At 52.3% G+C, this 14,746-nt stretch overlaps 1 protein-coding gene across 1 annotated transcript in view; it reads right to left on the bottom strand.

Moving 5' to 3' along the window:
• Window positions 1-10,941: 10,941 nt before the first annotated feature.
• Window positions 10,942-14,746, bottom strand: part of LOC144595956 (SWI/SNF-related matrix-associated actin-dependent regulator of chromatin subfamily A member 5) — a 38,147-nt gene continuing 34,342 nt past the window's right edge. The window contains exons 20-24 of the mRNA XM_078403935.1: window positions 13,361-13,493; window positions 13,129-13,247; window positions 12,785-12,997; window positions 12,551-12,661; window positions 10,942-11,207 (exon numbers count right to left, since the gene is read on the bottom strand). Of these exons, the coding sequence (XP_078260061.1) occupies window positions 11,142-11,207; window positions 12,551-12,661; window positions 12,785-12,997; window positions 13,129-13,247; window positions 13,361-13,493 (642 nt within the window). The 3' untranslated portion in view covers window positions 10,942-11,141. The remainder of the gene's footprint in view (window positions 11,208-12,550; window positions 12,662-12,784; window positions 12,998-13,128; window positions 13,248-13,360; window positions 13,494-14,746) is intronic.

Below are 14,746 nucleotides of genomic sequence, written 5' to 3'. Positions count from 1 at the left end.
CTATTAACTATAAACTCTTGCATTCAACACCTCACATTTGCTCAGGTTAAACTCCATTTGTCATTCTTCCACCCATTTCCACAGCTGATCTATATTTAGCCACATTCTTCTGACAGCCTCACTCCAACTTACCAACCCATCTGCATTTAGATAGAAAGGTAGACACAAAATGCTGGAGTAGCTCAGCGGGTCAGGCAGCACCTCTGGAGAGAAGGAATGGGTGTCGTTTTGGGTCGAGACCCTCCTTCAGATTGATTTAGGTCACATTTATATATCACGAACAGCAGAGGTCCCAGCACAAATTCCTGTGGAACTCCACTCTGCCTCCTGCCAAAATATTTACCTTCCATCACAAGAGTCTTCTATGAATCCTGTACATCAATTGTCTGGATCAGCCTACCATAAGGTCTCTTGTCAACAACATTCATTAACTCAAATCGGCCGTGTACCAAGCAAATGGGAGTAAAGTCTATCTTGAAGAATTCCCTCCAATAGTTTCCCTATCACTGACATGGGGCTCACTGGCCTATAGGTCCCTGTGGTCTCTTTACTTTCTTAAACAAAGGAACATTGGCCATCCTCCAGGACATCACCTGTGGCTAGAGAAGTAACAAATCCTCATCAAGGCATCTGCAATCTCTCAATAACCTAGGATTGATTATGTCAGGCCTTGGAGACTTAACAAATGTAATGTTCTTCAAGAGCCTCAGCAGCACCTCCTTGATCTTAAAGTGCCCCAATATATTTGTATGCTTTATACTAATGTCACTGTCTTCCAAGTCCTACTCAGTGAATACAGATGCAAAATACTCTAAGTACCTCACCTACATTCTCCAACTCCACACATAGATTATCTTTGAGCAGTTCTACCTTCTCGCTGGTCACCCTCTTATTTTTAACATACATATTAAAAAAATAGGAGTTTCCTTAATCCACCTTGCTAATACATTTGCTGGCCCTTCTAATCACTCTTTCCAACTTCCTTTATATCTATCTATATAATACTAAAACTCTGCGGTCCAACATTCCGTATGTATATACGGAAGATTCCGTATGTATATACGGAAGATTCCGAAGATTTCTGTCCATAACTTACAAACCCTGCTCCTCCCAGACGGTACACCAAAGCGCTACGATTTTTGTACCGCCGTATTCACCATTGACATGGGCAACTGTTGTAAGTACTTTCGTTCAAATTGAAGCTACCTTTTTAAAGCTAGAGAGATATTAAAGTTTAAATTTTCATTTCTAACACTTTTCTTGAAGGGTCCAAACCCTACTCCTCCCAGACGGTACACCAAAGCGCTACGATTTTTGTACCGCCGTATTCACCATTAACATGGGCAACTATTGTAAGTACTTTCGTTCAAATTGAAGCTACCTTTTTAAAGCTAGAGAGATATTAAAGTATAAATTTTCATTTCTAACCCTTTTCTTGAAGGGGCTTCAGTGCGTGATGTCACAATGGCACCCGTGCACCAATGAGAGATCAGCTCGGTTTTAAATTTACATCTTCAGCTTGTGACGTCACAATGCTTGTGTGAGATTGTTGCAACATTGTTGCGAAAAGCAACTGCCAGTTTTTTAAAGTTGTGCAAGTCACTTAACATACACAGATCAGCATGGGGCCCCTATTCCCTCCCTCCCCCCCTTCCCCCCTCACCCCTTCCTCCCCACTCCTTCCCACCTCCATCCCCACTCCCTCCCCCCCCTCCTCCCCAACTCCCTCCCCACCTCCCTCACCCCTCCTCCCCTAACTCCCCCCCCCCTCCCTCCTTCCCTCCATCCTCCCCCCCTCCCTCCACCCTTCCATCCCTCTCCCCCTCCCCCCTCCTTCCACCCTCCCTCCCCCCCTTCTGGTTACAAAGGAAACCCTACGGGGACGGGCCCAACGGGGAAAGAGGGGTACTGGGAAAAGGGGAGGTCCCCCTCCCTCCCCTTCCCCCCTCCCCTCCCCCCTCCCCCTCCCCCCTAACCCTCTCCCTCCCCCTCCCCTCCCCCCCTCCCCTCCTCCCTCCACACCTCCTCCTCCCTCCCTCCCCTCCTCCCGGTTACAATGGAAACCCTACGAGGACGGGCCCAACGGGGAAAGAGGGGTACTGGGAAAAGGGGAGGTCCCCCTCCCTCCCCCCTTCCCCCATCCCATCCCCCCTCCCTCCCCTCTCCCTCCCCCCGTTCCCCCTCCCCTTCCCCCCTCCCTCCACACCTCTCTCCTCCCTCCCTCCCCTTCCCTCCCTCCCATCCTCCCAATGCTTGTTTGAGATGGGTGCTACATTGTTTCGAAAAGCACCACTAACAGATCGCAGTGAGAAGCACTATGTGACCGTGAATGTTTCAAAACAAGCACTTAAAAAGCACTTATCTTTTTTTAAAGTATTTTTTTTTATTGCAAGTCACTTAACATACACAGATCAGCATTGGGCCCCTATGCTCGTGGGCCACCGGGGCAAGTGTTTCGAAAAAAGCACTGAGAGTGTGTCTGGGGGAGAGAGAGAATGGGGGGGGGGGGGGGGGTCTGAGAATGGGGACTGGGGAGGGGGACAACAGGGGTCGTTGCGGAGGGGGCTTGGTGGTGGGGGAAAGAGGGGTACTGGGAAAAGGGGAGGTCCCACTTCCCCCCTCAACCCCTTCCTCCCCCCTCCTTCCCACCTCCATCCCCACTCCCTCCCCCCTCCCTCCCCCCTCAATCCCAACCTCCTTCACCACTCAGCCCCTAACTCCCCCCCTCCCTCCTTCCCTCCATCCCACCCTCCCCCACTCCCTCCCCCCTCCCTCCACCATTCCATCCCTCTCCCCCTCCCCCCTCCTTCCACCCTCCCTCCCCTCCTCCCGGTTACAATGGAAACCCTACGAGGACGGGCCCAATGGGGAAAGAGGGGTACTGGGAAAATGGGAGGTTCCCCTCCCTCCCCCCTCACTCCCCCCTCCCTCCCTTCTCCCTCCCCCCCTCCCTCCCCCTCCCCTTCCCCCCTCCCTCCCCTTCCCCCCTCCCTCCCCCTCCCCCCTACCCCCTTCCCTCCCCTCTCCCTCCCCCCCTTCCCCCCTCCCCTCCCCCCCTCCCTCCCCCTCCCCTCCCCCCTCCACACCTCCCTACTCCCTCCCTCGAAAAGCAACTGACAGAAGCACTAAGTAGCCGCGAATGTTTCAAAACCAGCACTTAACCGCGAATGTTTTTTAAAAAAGCACTTAACCGCGAATGTTTCAAAACAAGCAATTAAAAAGCACTTTTTTTTTTAAAGTATTTTTTTTTATTCCAAGAGAATGGGGGGGGGTCTGAGAATGGGGACTGGGGAGGGGGACAACAGGGGTCGTTGCGGTGGGGGCTTGGTGGTGGGAGAAAGAGGGGTACTGGGAAAAGGGGAGGTCCCACTTCCCCCTCAACCTCTTCCTCCCCCCTCCTTCCCACCTCCATCCCCACTCTCTCCCCCCTCAATCCCAACCTCCATCACCACTCAGCCCCTAACTCACCCCTCCCTCCTTCCCTCCATCCGACCCTCCCCCACTCCCTCCCCCCCTCCCTCCACCCTTCCACCCCTCTCCCCCTCCTTCCACCCTCCCTCCCCCCCTCCCGGTTACAATGGAAACCCTACGGGGACGGGCCCAACGGGGAAAGAGGGGTACTGGGAAAAGGGGAGTTCCCCTCCCTCCCCTCCTCCCTCCCCTCCCCCCTACCCCTCTTCCCCCTCCCCCTCCCCTCCCCCCCTCCCTCCCCCTCCCCTCCTCCCTCCACACCTCCCTCCACACCTCCCTCCTCCCTCCCTCCCCCCCTCCCGGTTACAATGGAAACCCTACGAGGACGGGCCCAACGGGGAAAGAGGAGTACTGGGAAAAGGGGAGGTCCCCCTCCCTCCCCCCTTCCCCCTCCCCTCCCCCATCCCCTCTCCCTCCCCCTCCCTCCCCCACCCCCCTACCCCCCTCCCTCCCCTCCCCCTCCCTCCCCTCCCCTCCCCTCCTCCCTCCACACCTCCCTCCTCCCTCCCTCCCCCTTCCCGCCCTCCCCTCCTCCCGGTTACAATGGAAACCCTACGAGGACGGGCCCAACGGGGAAAGAGGGGTACTGGGAAAAGGGGAGGTCCCCCTCCCTCCCTCCCCCCTACCCACCTCCCTCCCCTCTCCCTCCCCCCCTTCCCTCCTCCCTTCCCCCCTCCCCTCCCCCCTCCCATCCCCCCCTCTCCCCCCTCCCTCCCCCCTACCCCCCTCCCTCCCCTCTCCCTCCCCCCCTCCCCTCCCCCCCTCCCTCCCCTCCTCCCTCCCCCTTCCCTCCCCCAACCCTCCCCCTTTCCTCCCCTCCCGGTTACAATGGAAACCCTACGAGGACGGGCCCAACGGGCCCACTCGGTCTAGTATAATACTAAAACTCTGCGTTCGTGTGTATGTACGGAAGATTCCGTATGTACGAAAGATTCCGAAGTTGATTCCGAAGTTTCTGTCCATAACTTACAAACCCTACTCCTCCCAGACGGTACACCAAAGCGCTACGATTTTTGTACCGCCGTATTCACCATTAACCTGGGCAACTATTGTAAGTACTTTCGTTCAAATTGAAGCTACCTTTTTAAAGCTAGAGAGATATTAAAGTTTAAATTTTCATTTCTTACACTTTTCTTGAAGGGGCCAAACCCTACTCCTCCCAGACGGTACACCAAAGCGCTACGATTTTTGTACCGCCGTATTCACCATTAACATGGGCAACTATTGTAAGTACTTTCGTTCAAATTGAAGCTACGTTTTTAAAGCTAGAGAGATATTAAAGTTTAAAATTTTCATTTCTAACCCTTTTCTTGAAGGGGCTTCAGCGCGTGATGTCACAATGGCACCCGTGCACCAATGAGAGATCAGCTCGCGATGGACAAGCGGCTGCTATTGGGTGTTTACTACTTTAAATTTACATAATTTTTTTTCTGACCTTTTTTTTCAAGGTCTTCAGCTTGTGACGTCACAATGCTTGTGTGAGATGGTTGCAACATTGTTGCGAAAAGCAACTGCCAGTTTTTAAAAGTTGTGCGAGTCACTTAACATACACAGATCAGCATGGGGCCCCTATTCCCTCCCTCCCCCCCCTTCCCCCCTCAACCCCTTCCTCCCCACTCCTTCCCACCTCCACCCCCCCTCCCTCCCCCCCTTCCCCCCTCCCCTCCCCCCTCCCTCCCCCTCCACCCTCCACACCTCCCTCCCTCCCCCTTCCCTCCCTCCCCTCCTCCCGGTTACAATGGAAACCCTACGAGGACGGGCCCAACGGGGAAAGAGGGGTACTGGGAAAAGGGGAGGTCCCCCTCCCTCCCCTTCCGCCTCCCCTCCCCCCCTACCCCTCTCCCTCCCCCCTCACCCCCCTCCCCCCCTCCCTCCCCCTCTCCCTCCCCCCTCCCCCCCTTCCCCCCTCCCCTCCCCCCTCCCTCCCCCTCCCCTCCCTCCACACCTCCCTCCTCCCTCCCTCCCCCTTCCCTCCCTCCCCTCCTCCCGGTTACAATGGAAACCCTACGAGGACGGGCCCAACGGGGAAAGAGGGGTACTGGGAAAAGGGGAGGTCCCCCTCACTCCCCCCTTCCCCATCCCATCCCCCCTCCCTCCCCTCTCCCGCCCCCTTCCCCCCCTCCCGTTCCCCCCTCCCTCCCCTCCTCCCTCCACACCTCCCTCCTCCCTCCCTCCCCTTCCCTCCCTCCCATCCTCCCAATGCTTGTGTGAGATGGTTGCAACATTGTTTCGAAAAGCAGCTGACAGAAGCACTAAGTAGCCGCGAATGTTTCAAAACCAGCACTTAACCGCGAATGTTTTTTAAAAAAGCACTTAACCGCGAATGTTTCAAAACAAGCAATTAAAAAGCACTTATTTTTTTTTAAGTATTTTTTTTTATTCCAAGAGAATGGGGGGGGTCTGAGAATGGGGACTGGGGAGGGGGACAACAGGGGTCGTTGCGGTGGGGGCTTGGTGGTGGGGGAAAGAGGGGTACTGGGAAAAGGGGAGGTCCCACTTCCCCCCTCAACCTCTTCCTCCCCCCTCCTTCCCACCTCCATCCCCACTCTCTCCCCCCTCAATCCCAACCTCCATCACCACTCAGCCCCTAACTCACCCGTCCCTCCTTCCCTCCATCCGACCCTCCCCCACTCCCTCCCCCCCTCCCTCCACCCTTCCACCCCTCTCCCCCTCCCCCCTCCTTCCACCCTCCCTCCCCCCCTCCCGGTTACAATGGAAACCCTACGGGGACGGGCCCAACGGGGAAAGAGGGGTACTGGGAAAAGGGGAGGTCCCCCTCCCTCCCCCCTTCCCCCTCCCCTCCCCCCTCCCCCCTCCCTCCACCTCCCTCCCCCTCCCTCCCCTCCCCCCTCCCTCCCCTCCCCTCCTCCCTCCACACCTCCCTCCTCCCTCCCTCCCACTTCCCGCCCTCCCCTCCTCCCGGTTACAATGGAAACCCTACGAGGACGGGCCCAACGGGGAAAGAGGGGTACTGGGAAAAGGGGAGGTCCCCCTCCCTCCCTCCCCCCTACCCACCTCCCTCCCCTCTCCCTCCCCCCCTACCCTCCTCCCTTCCCCCCTCCCCCCTCACATCCCCCCCTCTCCCCCCTCCCTCCCCCCTACCCCCCTCCCTCCCCTCTCCCTCCCCCCTCCCTCCCCTCCTCCCTCCCCCTTCCCTCCCCCAACCCTCCCCCTTTCCTCCCATCCCGGTTACAATGGAAACCCTACGAGGACGGGCCCAACGGGCCCACTCGGTCTAGTATAATACTAAAACTCTGCGGTCCAACATTCCGTATGTATATACGGAAGATTCCGTATGTATATACGGAAGATTCCGAAGATTTCTGTCCATAACTTACAAACCCTGCTCCTCCCAGACGGTACACCAAAGCGCTACGATTTTTGTACCGCCGTATTCACCATTGACATGGGCAACTGTTGTAAGTACTTTCGTTCAAATTGAAGCTACCTTTTTAAAGCTAGAGAGATATTAAAGTTTAAATTTTCATTTCTAACACTTTTCTTGAAGGGTCCAAACCCTACTCCTCCCAGACGGTACACCAAAGCGCTACGATTTTTGTACCGCCGTATTCACCATTAACATGGGCAACTATTGTAAGTACTTTCGTTCAAATTGAAGCTACCTTTTTAAAGCTAGAGAGATATTAAAGTATAAATTTTCATTTCTAACCCTTTTCTTGAAGGGGCTTCAGTGCGTGATGTCACAATGGCACCCGTGCACCAATGAGAGATCAGCTCGGTTTTAAATTTACATCTTCAGCTTGTGACGTCACAATGCTTGTGTGAGATTGTTGCAACATTGTTGCGAAAAGCAACTGCCAGTTTTTTAAAGTTGTGCAAGTCACTTAACATACACAGATCAGCATGGGGCCCCTATTCCCTCCCTCCCCCCCTTCCCCCCTCAACCCCTTCCTCCCCACTCCTTCCCACCTCCATCCCCACTCCCTCCCCCCCTCCTCCCCAACTCCCTCCCCACCTCCCTCACCCCTCCTCCCCTAACTCCCCCCCCCCCTCCCTCCTTCCCTCCATCCTCCCCCCCTCCCTCCACCCTTCCATCCCTCTCCCCCTCCCCCCTCCTTCCACCCTCCCTCCCCCCCTTCTGGTTACAAAGGAAACCCTACGGGGACGGGCCCAACGGGGAAAGAGGGGTACTGGGAAAAGGGGAGGTCCCCCTCCCTCCCCTTCCACCCTCCCCTCCCCCCTCCCCCTCCCCCCTAACCCTCTCCCTCCCCCTCCCCTCCCCCCCTCCCCTCCTCCCTCCACACCTCCTCCTCCCTCCCTCCCCTCCTCCCGGTTACAATGGAAACCCTACGAGGACGGGCCCAACGGGAAAGAGGGGTACTGGGAAAAGGGGAGGTCCCCCTCCCTCCCCCCTTCCCCCATCCCATCCCCCCTCCCTCCCCTCTCCCTCCCCCCCGTTCCCCCTCCCCTTCCCCCCTCCCTCCACACCTCTCTCCTCCCTCCCTCCCCTTCCCTCCCTCCCATCCTCCCAATGCTTGTTTGAGATGGGTGCTACATTGTTTCGAAAAGCACCACTAACAGATCGCAGTGGGAAGCACTATGTGACCGTGAATGTTTCAAAACAAGCACTTAAAAAGCACTTATCTTTTTTTAAAGTATTTTTTTTTATTGCAAGTCACTTAACATACACAGATCAGCATTGGGCCCCTATGCTCGTGGGCCACCGGGGCAAGTGTTTCGAAAAAAGCACTGAGAGTGTGTCTGGGGGAGAGAGAGAATGGGGGGGGGGGGGTCTGAGAATGGGGACTGGGGAGGGGGACAACAGGGGTCGTTGCGGAGGGGGCTTGGTGGTGGGGGAAAGAGGGGTACTGGGAAAAGGGGAGGTCCCACTTCCCCCCTCAACCCCTTCCTCCCCCCTCCTTCCCACCTCCATCCCCACTCCCTCCCCCCTCCCTCCCCCCTCAATCCCAACCTCCTTCACCACTCAGCCCCTAACTCCCCCCCTCCCTCCTTCCCTCCATCCCACCCTCCCCCACTCCCTCCCCCCTCCCTCCACCATTCCATCCCTCTCCCCCTCCCCCCTCCTTCCACCCTCCCTCCCCTCCTCCCGGTTACAATGGAAACCCTACGAGGACGGGCCCAATGGGGAAAGAGGGGTACTGGGAAAATGGGAGGTTCCCCTCCCTCCCCCCTCACTCCCCCCTCCATCCCTTCTCCCTCCCCCCCTCCCTCCCCCTCCCCTTCCCCCCTCCCTCCCCTTCCCCCCTCCCCCCTCCCTCCCCCTCCCCCCTTCCCTCCCCTCTCCATCCCCCCCTTCCCCCCTCCCCTCCCCCTCCCTCCCCCTCCCCTCCCCCCTCCACACCTCCCTACTCCCTCCCTCGAAAAGCAACTGACAGAAGCACTAAGTAGCCGCGAATGTTTCAAAACCAGCACTTAACCGCGAATGTTTTTTAAAAAAGCACTTAACCGCGAATGTTTCAAAACAAGCAATTAAAAAGCACTTTTTTTAAAAAGTTTTTTTTTTTATTCCAAGAGAATGGGGGGGGTCTGAGAATGGGGACTGGGGAGGGGGACAACAGGGGTCGTTGCGGTGGGGGCTTGGTGGTGGGAGAAAGAGGGGTACTGGGTAAAGGGGAGGTCACACTTCCCCCTCAACCTCTTCCTCCCCCCTCCTTCCCACCTCCATCCCCACTCTCTCCCCCCTCAATCCCAACCTCCATCACCACTCAGCCCCTAACTCACCCCTCCCTCCTTCCCTCCATCCGACCCTCCCCCACTCCCTCCCCCCCTCCCTCCACCCTTCCACCCCTCTCCCCCTCCTTCCACCCTCCCTCCCCCCTCCCGGTTACAATGGAAACCCTACGGGGACGGGCCCAACGGGGAAAGAGGGGTACTGGGAAAAGGGGAGTTCCCCTCCCTCCCCTCCTCCCTCCCCTCCCCCCTACCCCTCTTCCCCCCTCCCCCTCCCCTCCCCCTCCCCTCCTCCCTCCACACCTCCCTCCACACCTCCCTCCTCCCTCCCTCCCCCCCTCCGGTTACAATGGAAACCCTACGAGGACGGGCCCAACGGGGAAAGAGGAGTACTGGGAAAAGGGGAGGTCCCCCTCCCTCCCCCCTTCCCCCTCCCCTCCCCATCCCCTCTCCCTCCCCCTCCCTCCCCCTCCCCCCTACCCCCTACCCCCCTCCCTCCCCTCCCCCCTCCCTCCCCTCCCCTCCTCCCTCCTCCCTCCCTCCCCCTTCCCGCCCTCCCCTCCTCCCGGTTACAATGGAAACCCTACGAGGACGGGCCCAACGGGGAAAGAGGGGTACTGGGAAAAGGGGAGGTCCCCCTCCCTCCCTCCCCCCTACCCACTTCCCTCCCCTCTCCCTCCCCCCCTTCCCTCCTCCCTTCCCCCCTCCCCTCCCCCCTCCCATCCCCCCCTCTCCCCCCTCCCTCCCCCCTACCCCCCTCCCTCCCCTCTCCCTCCCCCCTCCCCTCCCCCCCTCCCTCCCCTCCTCCCTCCCCCTTCCCTCCCCCAACCCTCCCCCTTTCCTCCCCTCCCGGTTACAATGGAAACCCTACGAGGACGGGCCCAACGGGCCCACTCGGTCTAGTTTCTCATAAGCCCCATCTGATGCCACCTCCTTAAACTTGACATATGCTTCCATTTTCATCCTGACCAAGTTTGCAACCTCATTGATCATCCATGGTCCCTTAGCTTGTCATCCTTGACCCTCCTTACACCAATTCTGCACTATGATCAGCTGGGCTTTAAACAACTCCCCCATGTCATCATCTGTGGACTTATCCAATAACTGATTGCAAACTACCCTCCCTAGTTCCTGCTTAATGGTATTGTAATCTGCCTTGCCCCAACATCCAGACCAATTCCTGCAACTTTACTGGAAAAGTAGTAGGTAGGTTGCTTGAGGGACATCAGGGTTAATGTTTACATTAAAGCATGAGCACAATGAGTAGAGATCAGGATCAATTACACCAGCAGAAGCAGCATTTCCTTTTGTCCCCAACTTCCAACTATCCATACACCCATAGTTCCGGCAGTATTAATGTTGGAAATAATTTTTGACACACCTTACCAAGCCAATTCCAAAGTGCTTATTACATTCTGCAGACTCTTTTACTGCTGCTAAAACATTGTTTCAGGCAGACCATGTTACTCATACTCAGTCAGACCTTTTAGTAAGGAAGGTGGGATTGCAAATACAGCAATGAAGGCTTATTTGGATGCAATTCCTCAAAATAGCGTCCTTGTTATAATGTACACAGCACCCATCCTCCAAGCTTCTAGTTCAAAAGGAGTGCAGTCACTTAAAGGTTCAACTGGGCCTTCCCACTGCCTCATGGGCAGTTCATTTCAATAAAGTAATGAGTAGAAATACTCTGGGTTTCAAAGCATCCAAGTTCTTTTTACCAAAGTGTGAAATAAAAACCACAACACCTCTGGCAACAGGACAAAGTTGTATTGTGTTCAACTATAAAACTGAAAAGTATAGAAATAATCCATACATTTGAATGGAAACCATTTTATTACATGGTAAAAAATATTCAGCACAGCTGTTTAAAATTCAATAAACTCTTGACTACATTAATTCCTACTAGCACAGTGGGAATGATGTTGTAATACCACATACGAGATTTCTATCAAAGCCTTTATACATCTTCAGAACTGAAATACATTAACTATGCAGACATGATGTGCATAGACAACTCAAAGTTTTAGCTTCTTTTTTCGGCCACGTCCATCTGGTCCTCCATCTGATTTGCGTTTCTGTGCCTGAAATGAAGATCAGAACTCCGAGTCAGTTATTCACACAAACAGATCCTTCAGCCCAACTTAGCCACACCTACATCTACATTCGCCCCACCTGCCAGCGTTTGGCAAAACGCAGCTTATTACTTCAAATTAGTTTCCGTATAAATGTTACAAAATGACACAGCTTCCGTTAGAAGGTGATAATATGCAGGATATTTGGTACGCAGAAAGGATTGCAGGAATCAACACCATGACACCGAAACTTTGGATGTCAGTTAAAAATAAAATCTCAAACTAATATTGTTCAAACCAAGGAAGTTTACGGATTGTTTCCAATTAAAAGAGCATGGAAACAGGGCCTTCAGTGCACGCCGACCATCCATCACCCTAGTTTACACTCGTTCTACGTTATCCCACTTTTGCGTCCACTCGGGGCAATTTTGCAGAGGACAATTGACCTATAAACGTGCACTTCTTTTAGATGGGGGAGGAAACCCACATGGTCACAAGAAGAATGTGCCAACTTTACACAAACAAGACCAGAAGTCAGAATTGAACCCAGATCTCTGGCACCGAGGCAGCACTCTAAAACAAAATTAACAAAATCTACTCTCCTTAAACCATGCCTCATACCAGGGCAATACATTTTCGCAAGCCAGTCAGACAAAAATAACCGTCAGCTTCCAGAGGATAATACTTTATGCTAAAGGTACTCTTCTATTCTTCGTTGGGAATGGCAATACATCAGTAGCTTTGGTTCAGAGTCGCATTCAAACAGAATGTGACAATTGCCAACATCCAAAAACAGCCCGAGTTCAATTGATTTGCCAGTATTTAGGAAATTTAAAAACTTTATTCCATATTCCTTTCATAAGTTGTGCAAAATTTAAAAACAAAAAACATTCAAGTTGAGAATCAGTTAGGCCACATTAAAAGGGACGTTGACTTAAAGAACTGCAGATGCTGGTTTATAGCAAAGATAGACAAAGTGCTGAAGTAACTCAGCGGGTCAGGCAGCATCTAGAAAAAGGATAGGTGATGTTTCGAGTCTGAAGAAGGGTCCTATCCTTTTTCTCCAGAGTTCTTTAAAAGCAGTGTCCATGATTGGTGCAAATACTTAATTTAGCTACACTAACTGTACTCTGCTTGGATTTGAGTTTAAAATGTCCATTAAATTTAAAGTGTGCAACATCAATAATAATTAATAATCCATTTAGTAATCTTACAATAGCCAAAGCTGATTTAGTGCTGGTACAGTGAATCAGTGGCAGGAGAGTGTTCATTAGAAATGAAGCATCACCAAACAGAGGGACAGAGACGCACACACATTAATTGATATGCAACGTTTTTGTGGATAAAATTACCAATGCGGTTTTTGGTCCACGCTTCTTTCTTTCTGCTTTCTCCTTTTCTTCAAGTTCCAGGTTTTCTCTTTCTATTAGAGTGATTAAAGTATTACACCGCCTTTGGAGCTCCTAGAAGTGCCAATGAAGCAAAGTCATTTAATTATTCAATGCTTTATTAAAAACAAAAATGATTAGAACCAAGTTAGTATGACAAAGACTATCTTGTTAAAATGTAAAATCTAAAGCAGTTACCATAGCAGTTCTTGACTTCAGGAACCAGTCAAATCTGAATTGTGGAGAGTTCCGAATACACTGTCTAAGCTCATCGTAAACATTTTCTTTGTCAAAGCCCAACTTGTGCAGCATGCAGATCAAAAATCTGTCCTCCTCTTCGGTATAATTCTTCCCTTTATTTGTGCCATATGCAATTCTCAACTGGTGGAAAGGTGCTTTATAACGGGCAATCTGTATAAGGACAAAATATCACCATTGGTAAAACTGGAAATCAAGAACAATAAAAATACATGTGCATGCAAACAAGATCTGCACTATTCTCCAATACCAGAAATCGGGAATCGGGACATTTTTGAACGTACCTTGGTGTCTAGTGCTTTTTTAATGCCAATTCTCCTTTGAATTCTAGCTTCTCCCCTCTCTATTTGTGCCATAATTTTTTCAATGTCTTGGAGCTCATTACATCTCTCCCAGAACACAGCTGAGAAAGACAAAAAAAAATCCAACCATAAACAATGAAAACAAACGACAAGAAAAGTCCACACTTTGCAAAACAATGTATGCAACATGTTAAATACAGGTCAAAAACCTTACCAGAATATTCAATAACTTCTTCAGGAACTTTCCCCTCTACTTCATGGGCAATATTTTCAATGTCATCACGGCCCCACTTTTCATTTGCTTTGATAAACTGATTAAAGTCTCTTTTCGTCCAGCTGGTAAAGCCCTGTAGAGTATTTTATTTTGTGTCACATGCATGCAAAAATATACGAGTCAACAGTGATCAACTAAAAATGGGAAGAATCTTTGCTGATTCTGTGTGAAGTGATGGGACAGATTTTAAACCCCAGAAATGTAAATTATGAAATATGTATAAAGAAATTGTCCTTCAGGAGACCCCAGGCCGCCATTCAACTGAGTTGAAGTTAGTTTATTGTCACGTGTGAAAATCCATCATTGCGTGCTAACCAGTCAGCGGAAATACCACACATGATTACAATCGAGCCGTCCACAGTGTACAGATACACGATAAAGGGAATATCGTGAATAATGTTTAGTGCAAGATAAAGTCCACTAAAGTCCGATCAAAGATAGTCCGAGGGTCTCCAATGAGGTAGGTAGTCGCTCAGGACTGCTCTCTAGTTGTTAGTAGGATGATTCAATTGCCTGATAACATCCTAAAAAATCTTTAAGACAAAGAAAAAGATCAGATGATCTCTTTGCGATGCTGGTTGAAGTGTAAATACTAGTCAGGAGAACACAAAGTAATAGCTTGTGCTCCATTTCAGTTGGTGTTGTGGGATCTTCTAAATCCACCATGAATGGCAGATGTTTAGTTTAGATACAGCCCTTCAGCCCATGAGTCCAAGCCGCCCAGCACTCTCCGCACACCAGCACAATCCAACACATCGGGGATCATTTACAATTTTACTGCAGCCAATGAATCCACAAACCTGTATGTATGTCTTTGGAGTATGGGAGGAAACCGGAGCACCCGGGGAAAACCCACGTGGTCATGGGGAGAACATACAAACTCCGTACTGACAGCACCTGTAGTCAAGATTGAACCCGGATATCTGGCGCTGTAAGGCAGCAACTCTACCGCTGCTCCACCATGACACCTCAAAGATGTAGGTTTAGCAACCATCATGGCACGTCCTGAGAGCAGCTGCCTAAACTCTGAACTCTGGTCTCTACAGTAGAGTTTGAAATTGAGATCGTCCACCTCAGCAGAAAGAATACTACTACTACTCAGCCAAAACCGACATCTTGGATGTAGCTAACCTTCCAGCGTAAAAGGACACAAGGTGGAGTAACGCAGCGGGCCAGGCAGCATATCTGGGGAAAGGAGAGAGGTGACATTTCGGGCAAACACCCTTCTTCAAACTTCTTTTGGAAGAAGGGTCTCGACCAGAAGTGTCACCTATTCATGTTCTCCAGGGATGCTGCATGAGCTACCGAGCTACTCAGCATTTTGCG

Source organism: Rhinoraja longicauda, chromosome 1 (assembly GCF_053455715.1).
Source record: "Rhinoraja longicauda isolate Sanriku21f chromosome 1, sRhiLon1.1, whole genome shotgun sequence".
Classification (NCBI taxonomy): Eukaryota; Metazoa; Chordata; class Chondrichthyes; order Rajiformes; family Arhynchobatidae; genus Rhinoraja; species Rhinoraja longicauda.
The sequence above is the reverse complement of the archived record's forward strand: the minus strand, read 5'-3'. Positions and strand labels throughout refer to the sequence as shown.